The sequence below is a fragment of the Monodon monoceros genome, unplaced genomic scaffold (assembly GCF_005190385.1).
Source record: "Monodon monoceros isolate NGI ecotype Baffin Bay Population unplaced genomic scaffold, NGI_Narwhal_1 Super_Scaffold_12, whole genome shotgun sequence".
In the NCBI taxonomy this organism is placed as follows: Eukaryota; Metazoa; Chordata; class Mammalia; order Artiodactyla; family Monodontidae; genus Monodon; species Monodon monoceros.
This window is the reverse complement of record NW_021703768.1, coordinates 13,002,699-13,014,045: the sequence shown is the minus strand read 5'-3', so window position 1 is coordinate 13,014,045 and position 11,347 is coordinate 13,002,699. Positions and strand designations below refer to the sequence as shown.

The 11,347-nt window shown below is 45.4% G+C and overlaps 1 protein-coding gene across 6 annotated transcripts in view; it reads right to left on the bottom strand.

Annotated features, from left to right (window-relative positions):
- TRIO (trio Rho guanine nucleotide exchange factor) overlaps positions 1 to 11,347 on the bottom strand; it is a 374,102-nt gene that overhangs the window by 204,265 nt on the left and 158,490 nt on the right. For all 6 annotated transcript variants that reach the window (XM_029218706.1, XM_029218711.1, XM_029218708.1 and 3 more), the window contains 2 exons: positions 9,691 to 9,813; positions 5,304 to 5,495 (listed from right to left, as the gene is read on the bottom strand). In XM_029218706.1, coding sequence (XP_029074539.1) covers positions 5,304 to 5,495; positions 9,691 to 9,813 — 315 coding nt within the window. The remainder of the gene's footprint in view (positions 1 to 5,303; positions 5,496 to 9,690; positions 9,814 to 11,347) is intronic.

Genomic DNA, 11,347 nt, shown 5'->3' with positions numbered 1-11,347 from the left:
GAGCCTGCGCGTCCGGAGCCTGTGCTCTGCAACGGGAGAGGCCACAACAGATAGAGGCCCGTGTACTGCAAAAAAAAAAAAAAAAAAAGAAAGAAAGAAAATCCTCCAACAAACAGAAGTCCAGGACCAGATGGCTTCACAGGTGAATTCTATCAAACATTTAGAAAAGAGCTAATACCCATCCTTCTCAAACTCTTCCAAAAAATTGCAGAGGGAGGAACACACCCAAACTCATTCTAAGAGGCCACCATCACCCCGATACCAAAACCAGACAAGGATACTACAAAAAAAGAAAATTACAGACCAATATCACTGATGAATATAGATGCAAAAATCCTCAACAAAATACTAGCAAACCGAATCCAACAATACATTAAAAGGATCATACACCATGATCAAGTGGAATTTATCCCAGGGATGCAAGGATTCTTCAATATACGAAAATCAATCAATGTGATACACCATATTAACATATTGAAGAATAAAGGCCATATGATCATCTCAATAGATGCAGAAAAAGCTTTTGACAAAATTCAACATCCATTTAGGATAAAAACTCTCCAGAAAGTGGGCACAGAGGGAACCTACCTCAACATAATAAAGGCTATATATGACAAACCCACAGCAAACATCATTCTCAATGGTGAAAAACTGCAAGCATTTCCTCTAAGATCAGGAACAAGACAAGGATGTCCACTCTCACCACTATTATTCAACATAGTTTTGGAAGTCCTAGCTACGGCAATCAGAGAAGAAGAAGAAATAAAAGGAATCCAAATTGGAAAAGAAGAAATAAAACTGTCACTGTTTGCAGATGACATGATACTGTACATAGAGAATCCTAATGATGCCACCAGAAAACTACTAGAGCTAATCAATGAATTTGGTAAAGTTGCAGGATACAAAATTAATGCACAGAAATCTCTTGCATGCCTATACAGTAATGATGAAAAATCTGAAAGAGAAATTAAGGACACTCCCATTTGCCATTGCAACAAAAAGAATAAAATACCTAGGAATAAACCTACCTAGGGAGTCAAAAGACCTGTGTGCAGAAAACTGTAAGACACTGATAAAGGAAATTAAAGATGATACCAACAGATGGAGAGATATACCATGTTCTTGGACTGGAAGAATCAATATTGTGAAAATGACTCTACTACCCAAAGCAATCTACAGATTCAATGCAATCCCTATCAAATTACCAATGGTATTTTTTACGGAACTAGAACAAAAAATCTTATAATTTGTATGGAGACAAAAAAGACCCAGCATAGCCAAAGCAGTCTTGAGGGAAACAAAACAGAGCTGGAGGAATCACACTCCCTGAGTTCAGACTGTACTACAAAGGTAGAGTAATCAAGACAATACGGTACTGGCACAAACACAGATCGATGGAACAAGATAGAAAGCCCAGAGATAGACCCACTCACCTATGGTCAACTAATCTATGACAAAGGAGGCAAAGATATACAATGGAGAAAAAGACAGTCTCTTCAATAAGTGGTGCTGGGAAAACTGGACAGCTACATGTAAAAGAATAAAATTAGAACACTCCCTAACACCATACACAGAAATAAACTCAAAATGGATTAGAGACCTAAATGTAAGTCCAGACACTATAAAACTCTTAGAGGAAAACATAGGCAGAACACTCTGTGACATAAATCACAGCAAGATGTTTTATGATCCACCTCCTAGAGTAATGGAAATAAAACCAAAAATAAACAAATGGGACCTAATGAAACTTCAAAGCTTTTGCACAGCAAAGGAAACCATAAACAAGACGAAAAGACAACCCTCAGAATGGGAGAAAATATTTGCAAATGAATCAACTGACAAAGGATTAATCTCCAAAATTTACAAACAGCTCATGCAGCTCAATATTAAAAAAAAACAAACAACCCAATCCAAAAATGGGCAGAAGACCTAAACAGACATTTCTCCAAAGAAGACATACAGATGGCCAAGAGGCACATGAAAAGCTGCTCAACATCACTAATCAGTAGAGAAATGCAAATCAGAACTACAATGAGGTGTCACCTCACACCAGGTAGAATGGGCATCATCAGAAAATGTACAAACAACAAACGCTGGAGAGGGTGTGGAGGAAAGGGAAACTTCCAAAACTGCTGGTGAGAATGTAAATTGATACAGCCACTATGGAGAACTGTATGGAGGTTCCTTAAAAAACTAAAAATATAATTACCATATGACCCAGCAATCCCACTGCTGGGTATATACCCAGAGAAAACCGTAATTCAAAAAGACACATGCACCCCAAGGTTCACTGCAGCACTATTTACAATAGCCAGGTCATGGAAGCAACCTAAATGCCCATCGACAGACGAATGGATAAAGAAGATGTGGTACATATATACTATGGAATATTACTCAGCCATAAAAAGAACGAAATTGGGTCATTTGTTGAGATGTGGATGGATCTAGAGACTGTCCTACACAGTGAAGGAAGTCAGAAAGAGAAAAACAAATATTGTATCTTAACGCATATATGTGGAATCTAGAAAAATGGTACAGATGAACCGGTTTGCAGGGCAGAAACTGAGACAAAGGTGTAGAGAACAAACGTATGGACACCAAGGGGGGAAAGTGGCGGGGGGTGGGGGTGGGGGTGCGATGAATTGGGCGATTGGGATTGACATGTATACGCTGATGTGTATAAAACCGATGACTAATAAGAACCTGCTGTATAAAAAAATAAATAAAATAAAATTCAAAAATTAAAAAAACCCACAAATGAACACTAACAGAAGAACACCCACAGAGACAGAGGAGCAGGCTGGGCGCGCAGCACACACCCCTCCAAAGCCGAGCTGTCATCCTTCCGGGAAGGCTGCTTCCTTCAGTGACACCATTAACCACAGGGTCACAGAGTTGAGCCCTCTGTCACCCTAATCACATTTAAATTCTTAATGAGAACTGGATGAGGGTCAAAGGGGTGGCTGTGATGGAAACCTTATTTATGATGTCCAGGTTCTGGTCCTTTCCCTACCGAGTTTATGAGAACAGCTGAAGCATAACTAGAAGACGGAGCATTTAAAAAGAGGGAACGAAGTTAAGCTATTCGGAGATCCCTCTCCTGGGAAGAGGAAAACTACTTAGGAGGTGTGATCTTCTTCGGCGCATCTGCACGTCAGTGGTCATGTTTGGCATCTTCTCTGGCCACTGACACGCAGGGACTGCAAGCACCGTTAGAGCTCACGCAGGATCCCACGAAATTCTGTTCCAGAGTGTATTCATCTAGTTGCATTTCCTTCAAATCCATAAATGACAGCCATTATTTTATCCAAATAAAAACACCTCAGGCTCTTTCAACTTCGCTGCATGTCTAAAAATTTTTATAATAAAACACTGGTGGGAAAACACCCCATGGCACCCACATTTCTACATTCTTTTCAGGTAGGTCAGAGCAGCAATTAATCTTCTGGGTTTATTTGCAATTCTGAAAGCTGCCATGGTTAGAGAGATTTTCCCTATGTGTTATTATGCTTCAGACTATCCATTATTCCCCCAAGCAGCCTGTCCTTGTTCAACTTTATTCTCATCGTCTTAAAGGACCTTTCTAGGGGCCCACAAGCAGCTCACACACCTCCAGACCCAGGGGGTGGCTGCAGCCCACACTATATGTTACCATTCCAGATGGCACACGAGCGGGGGCCACAAAGCTCTTCTCCCACCCACGATAATGTCCAATGCGCAACACACCACGACCCTGACAATGACAGGGACCAGAGGCGGCCACAGAGAAGGGTAGACAGCGCTGCTTTAGGCCGAACGGGGCTCCTGATACTTTAATTCAAACTGTTTCTGGGTGGGGGGCTTTGCTTCTCCTTTATCATCAAACTACCGAAATGCATGCAGAAAAACCTGACCACTGAAACCTGCAAGTCCCTACTCACAGCTTTCACATGAGACTCTTAAGATTTTTTCCCCTTTCTATCCCACTCTGTTTCCTCAATTGCTTCACACTTTAAAGGTTTCTAGAGTTGAGATCACTCATAATTAGCACCTGGTGCAACATTCCAGCTGCCTGGCCAAGATGCCAGGCAAGGTGGGGCCTCTACCTTCCCTGTTGCCTTCACTCCTCAACAGAGACTGTTTCTAGATTAAAGCGATACTATTTCCTTCTTAGAAGCGTCAGTGCAGATCCCTATGAATGTAGGTTTCCTCCCATAACTATCCCTGAGGAAGCTCTAGTAGTTTCAATTGAGGCAACCACTTGTGTCTTCCTAGTGGCCCGAAGTTCCTGAGCTTTCTTCCTCTATGTCTTGAAAAGGTGTTTCACCACCCAGGCTTCCAGCACTAGCACCTGAGTCACAGCAATTCACTTTCCTTTTGCTGTTTTCCAGGCGTGTTCACTGAAGCAGGCTCGCCTGTTTGTGGGCATGTGGGGACCGTTAAGGGCACACATCACATGTTACCTCTGAAATAAGGTACTGTGACCAGCACATCAGCAGATGAAGCTGATGTGAAGCCGAATCCACACAAATGACTTACTGGAAACCACATCCCAAAGCCACTTTCCCACCGCAGCCCTGGCTGGCAGAGCCTTGCCCCTGCCGGGGAGGCTGAGAACCCAGAACTGCCCTTCCCCGCCCCCCTGAAGCCAGGGTGTGGGCAGGCACCCCTCTCCTGGCCAAGGGGACTGTAGGGAAGCGGGCTGGGCTGGAGGGACCTTCTGAAAACACTGTCGCCCCGAGAAAGTGAGAGGACACGGCACCGCTATCCTGCACGCGTGGGACACCACAGTAGAGGGGCCGGCGCTGGGAGCTGCAGCACACACCCGGCACCCCAAGGGGATGGCCAGGCACAGCCAGGAGCCCACCCAGCCCTGATACCACTGTGCGGCTGGAACTCCCTACACTTTGCAATTCCCTGTGTTGTGAGATAAGAACTCAACAACCCCTGATGTCTAAACCTGAGAGTCAGGCTTTCTGTTACTTGCTGCCAAAGCACCCTAAGTGGAATCCTCAAGTGATGAGGAGGAGGGACAGGAGGGGATAAAGGACAGCAGTTGCCACTTGCGAGTCCCTACAGCGTAGCAGGCCCTGTGCAGCAGCTAAATGAGTGACCGCGTCACACCATGCAACGGCCGCTCAAGTCCGTACTTGTCTCTCCACTTTACAAATGAGGAAAGTAAGGGACAAGGAGGTGGAACAGCGTGCCTGAGGTTGCACAGCGGGCTGGGCGCAGCCGTGGACTTCAGGGCCCCAGCGTCCTCCTGGGCTCTGCCGTGTGAACACAGGGCTCCGGGCCGGGGGCGGGGGGTACCAGGCACTGACCTTCTCTGCCTTCTGGTGGAAGACGGACGACATGTCCAGCAGAGTGCTGCGCTCGTCCAGGGCGGCCGCGAACGCCTTCCACTCCTGCTCCAGCTGGCTGGCGATCTGCTTGATCTGCTGGGAGGCATAGTGGCCCGACTCCACCAGGCGGCTGGCCACCGACATGATGCGGTTTATGTTCACGTACACGTTCTGCGAAGGGGGTAGAAAGCGGGGCTGGTCAGGGGAAGGCGCACGGGCTGTCTTTCCAAGAAATGCGGAGAGCGCTCGCTGAAAAGTTACATTTTAACAGCAGACTCAGCTGGGGGATAATAGGACATGTGTTTTGCTACTTGGATTTCCATAAACCATAGGTACTGGTTTCAGTTTCTATTTTTAAAACTGCAAAATTACAGGGCTTCCCTGGTGGCACAGTGGTTGAGAGTCCGCCTGCCGATGCAGGAGATACGGATTCGTGCCCCGGTCCGGGAAGATGCCACGTGCCGCGGAGCGGCTGGGCCAGTGAGCCATGGCCGCTGAGCCTGCGCGACCGGAGCCTGTGCTCCGCAGCGGGAGAGGCCACGGCAGTGAGAGGGCCGCGTACTGAAAAAAAAAAAAAAAAAGAAACTGCAAAATTACAGATCAACTAGCTGGGAGGGATACTGTTAGGCACAAAGCAGTCACACACACAAGTGGGTGCACACAAATGCACTATGACTCGCTTCTTGGCCTCAAATCCCGAAAAGGGTCCAGGTGGCAAGCAGTTACCCAGAACTGCAGGAACCCACCGCTGCAGTTTGTAACTAGAAGCCAGAAATGACAAACTATGTACTTAGCAACCAGAGGCTATTTTGTGTGAAAACAAGCTCTCCTTTCTACATAAGCCCAAGTCATCTTTCTGGTGCCAACAGAAAATCTGTAAATGGATTCACATTCACCAAGGAATATGAACTGGGGTGCGAACAGAACAGTGCTGTGTTCAAACTTTAAATCACACTTTTCTACTGTGTTGCAATCTCTGTCTTCAAGTCCACTAGCTTGCCGCAAAATAAGGGTGCAAGGTTTTTAAAAAACAAAAAAGCATTTTTCTTGCAGAAGGAGTTCTCACTATGGTATTTCCCCTCCCACCTTCAATCTTCTTTAAGCGTCACATTGCAGCAAAGGCAGAGTGAGGAATGCACACCTTCAACAAATCCCAGGCTGCTGCTCTCCATGTATGTATTACTCATTATTTTTCGTGACGCATCACAACACTGCACCTTGCAATGGGTCTCCCCAAACCGTAGACTCACCTCTGGCTCCTCCGATTCTTGCCCCTAAAACAAATCTAATTATCCAACCTACCCAAACTCCTCTACAGTCTTCCTCCTTCCTGCCATGGTCCTCCAGGCCAATCTCCCACTGGCTCGCACCTGGACCCCTACATGAGCCTTGTCACTGTCACCTAGTCTCCAGCCCACCCAAGTAAGCGACCTAGAGAATGCACTTGTCGTTCTGTCTCTGTACCTTCATTTACTCATTCCTTTCCTCCACTTCTGACCTAAACCTAAACTAGGCGGAGTCGCCTTTATCTGGGTTTAGAAAGCCAGACACCAGTCTCGGAGGTACTTCTCTGGGCTGCAGGCTCAAATCAGCTACCACACATCCGGGTGTCTGCAGCGGCAGGGAGGGGGTACTTTGTGAGGCTGTGACATCCAGTCAAGGCCACAATCCATGGGGAACTGGCCTCACTGCCTCACGTGGCATTAACGCTCTAACTAGCATCCTCTAGGTCAAGAGCAGTGTCTGCCCTTCTCATATGCATTCTCCCTCTCCGGTGACAGGTGGCCACATTCACTAAGTTTTGCTTTCTCTGTATGCTCAAAGAGGAAAATCTACCCAAAAGGTCTGTCGGGAAGAGCATCGGCAGATGCCCTCTGTCAGCATCCAGAGAAGAGCTGTCCATTTGGATGGCTTCATTGTGGGTGCCCCTTGACGCTGTTTCAGGGCCCTGGATCACTTTCATCCCCTCAAACAGACTGTGCTCCGCACACAGAGTACTGCCCTATGCTTTATGCCTCGTCCATACCTCTGTCACTTACTGCAGGAGGAAGGAACCACGTGGCACACAGCCCAAATGAGTGTGTACACAAGCACGGCAATGTACAAACGTACACTCCCTACGTTAGAAGTACCTCCACCTAGACTCTCACCATCATAGGCTTTAAAAATACCTGTGGGGCTTCCCTGGTGGCACAGTGGTTGAGAGTCCGCCTGCCGATGCAGGGGACACGGGTTCGTGCCCCGGTCCAGGAAGATCCCACGTGCCGCGGAGCGGCTGGGTCCATGAGCCATGGCCGCTGGGCCTGTGCGTCCGGAGCCTATGCTCCGCAACGGGAGAGGCCACAGCAGTAAGGGGCCCGCGTACCGCAAAACAAAAAAACAAAACAAAAAAAAACCTGTGACAGGAGAATGAGCACGATTGTTGCTGTCCCTTAAAATGCTTTCTTAAAAGATTATCAACTTTGCTTACTGATATCTAGCACTTTCATTTTCTTTGTCAAAAAATGTTGAAAACACTGTAGATAGCACAAGAAAGGGCTGAAGGTTAACAGGCCCCGGTTCTGCATAAATAAATGTCCTAGACAGATACCGAGGACTCAGGGAGGTGTTCGGAACCAGGGGCTGGTAGGCTTTTGGAAAGTGCTCCCAGGAGCTGTCACCACGCAATGCACAGGGTTACCACATCCTTTTTCAATTAAAATTTTTCCTTAGAGAAGTGATAAAAATGTATCATAGAAAAACAGAAAATATACTTAAACCTAAAAAAAGTCACCCATACTTTTAAGAGTTTCTTACTTACTATAATATACTAAAAATACTGACAGTATTTTTAATTAGATGATAACATCACTGATAATAACTACCATTTATCAAGTACTTGCTTTGTGTTCAGCACTCTGCTTAGTGTCTTACACATACAGAGTAAGTAAAATAATGTAACACCGTGTTAGGCAGAGATTATCCCCACTTTAGAGATTAGGAAACCGAGGCTCAAAGAGATTAAACAGACTGCCCAAGGTCATGCGGTAAACAAGAGTCAGAATTTAAAACCTCTACATTCATAACACACCGCACCTGTCTTCCACACATGCTTCCTCTTCTGCTGATTCCTAAATGTGTCACAGTAATGCTGGGGGAGGGAGAGGACCCTTTCTGGTCACTTCTAGTTTTTACAAAATATATTTTAACATTTCTAGTTTTTAAGTATGTGATATGGTCGGCTGAATGTGCCTTTCACCATTACTAGAAGTTTCAGAATATTCTGAAAAATTGATAGGAATTTTTCTAGGAACAAATTCTTCTAAGACGCTTCCCCCAAAGGCCCACATTTGCGTTCTCTTCACCTCTCCCCAGGCTGAATCACTTAACCCCAAAATTCTCTTACCTCAAACTCAAGAACAGTGTCAAACTTCTGGGTCAGTGTCTATTACAAACATTTTATCGCTGAATCTTATCTTTGAAACTACCTAAAGTGGAGCACTTTGTGGACTGAACTTTAATTAAATGGCATCTTACTGAACTAATTTAAACGAAGACCCCGTCTGCATATCGTTTCAATGCTCTTTAACGCACGTTACAAGGCTAAGAGGGTGAATTCTCATAATTCTGGCTCAAAGTTCACACCAAAACTCTGTCTCTAAGGTGAAAATTTCTAGAATAACTCTCTAGAGAAGGAACCATATACCCTTACAGAACAACATACAGCTCTACTGCAGTTATATTAACTCCAAAAATGTAATAAGACCGTTATTTAAAATTCACTGTTGGGTTTCTTTTGGGGTGCTTGTTTGCACTGTAGTCTCGCAGCTGTCCAATCACAAGAGGCCCAGGGCATCAAAGGGAGCCAGAGGATTCCAGGCACGGCTGGCGTCCAGACCCGACTCCCTGCGCTCACCTTGGGAGGAGCGCTCACGTTTGAGGAGAGCTGAAGGATGCCCTCCAGGTGAGCAGCAGGCTGGCTTATTCCTTCAGTGTGAAGGGCAGGCGGCCAGCAAACTGACACTGGGCTGGTCTCGGAGGCTCACTCGGCCTCTGAAAAGCTCTTCTGGGTCCCCGCGGGCTCCCAGGACGTACAGCGCAGGAGCCAGACTCAAAACCGTGCACGTGGCACTGGCCAAGTAATTGGTTCGAGTTTCACTGGTTTGTCTGTTTGCTTGTTTTCCCTTCTGTTTGCTTAAAACTTAAAACGAGCTACGTAAACACTGCTCCCACAGAGAACTTCCCGCCCCTGGAGGTCAGCTGCTGCCGCTGAGCTGTCAGAAGCCCCTGCATGGGCTCCCCGCAGTGTGCTGGGAATGATCTGTGTAAATAACCTCCCGTTTTATACTTTCACAGGCAGGATACCTCTGTTTCCACAGGATCTTACCATGCAGTTCATGGCAAAGTGGTTGTGCTGTGTCTGAAGCTCCATTGCATGAGGATGGCTGGTCCCAATCTCAGTGTAGCTGTTCAGAAACAGGCCCTTGTTGTGCGTGATCCAGTCAAACATCTACCGGAATGAAGAAAGACAACCTGGAATCACTCCAGAAAAAGAAATGACTGACGCGGCTCCCAGCACGGGACCGAACCAAGAAAGAGTGGCGTCTTTCCTCTGACAACCTCTCAGGCGCCAGGGCCCGGAAGATTCTCGACTTCTAACCAGTCAGCAGCTCTGAACTTGCAGGAGCTACAAGAAACCTTATCTAGTGTGCTCCTTTGACAGATGAGGGACTAAGGAGCAGATAAGTAAAGAGAGGTATTCAAATCCCCCAGGCTAGTTAGAACTCTAATCTCCCAACCCAGTCTCTCTTCCATACTGAACTACATCATTAGGCACACCGCTCTGCCAAAAAAAGACCCGTTAGGTGAAGGTACAAGCTTACAGGTTTCTGGATGGGCTTTGCTTTGACCACAGATTACTGACAGCAATTCCAATGACTAAAAGGTTATGCTCTTTAGTGCAAGAATAAAACAATTTTTAAAAATCCCTGTGCAAATGCAAACAATAAAATTTACCGTAAAAATAAGAAGAAATGGGGGAAAACCTTAACAATGACGTCTCTCTTAAGATTCTATACAGATGCTACCTGGAAAAGGATGTTAATTTCATTGTTCCCAGGAAAACATTTAAGGAAAAAGAAATGATTATCAATTAGCACTGCTTCTGTGATGTGAATGTGACTTCCAGGGACAGTCACCTGTTTGTCTAGTAATTGAAAGGAAGATTTTCTAGTATCTTTGACAAGGCACAACAGTTGAACCTTGAACAACACGGGTCTGAACTGTACAGGTCTACTCATATGCAGATATTTTTCAACAAATGAGTACCTATATTTTCATTTTACACATCTTTAAATTAACTAAGTGTGGGGGAGAGTTGTGTTCAACTAGAGATCACAATATATGGAATCAAAAGAACTAGAGTTGGAGGCCTGATTCTATCCAAACTGTCTCAGCTTGCTGTCCTCGGGTGAGTCATTTATCAATTCCTTTGTCTTGGAGGCAGAGAGAGCAGTCTGGATTTTCAACTGCAGGAAGCGTCAGCGTCCCTACCCCCGTGTTGTTCAAGGGTCAGCTGTACTTTAACCATAAAGAGAGGTTAAAAGCTTACCAAATAATATTACTGGAAAATAGTGGTGGATTGTCACCTTTCAAACGGTCCTTTTATAGCAAAGATTTTTAATGTTTTCTAACTTTACAAAAAATTTTCCTGTCCATGAAAAAAAATTCAGTGAGCTCAAATTAAGAGGGATCAATTCACTCACGTTCACGGCTTGCAACGTATTCCTCTAAATAAGTGTCCTGCTTTCACGTTGCTGAGACAGACAAGAGCTCACTTTGGCCAGTTGGTCTGACTCGAGCACAATACGGAAACATGAAACCGTAAGTAATTATTGCCTCTATTTCCCAGAAGCTATTATTTTTAATTCATTACTCGCCTTTTATTGTAAAAACATACTCAACAGTAGATCCGAAGGGTGTTTTTCTCACTGGCTTTTATGAGTGGAAGAGCAGTTATTAGAAAAATACTCGAACAACTATTG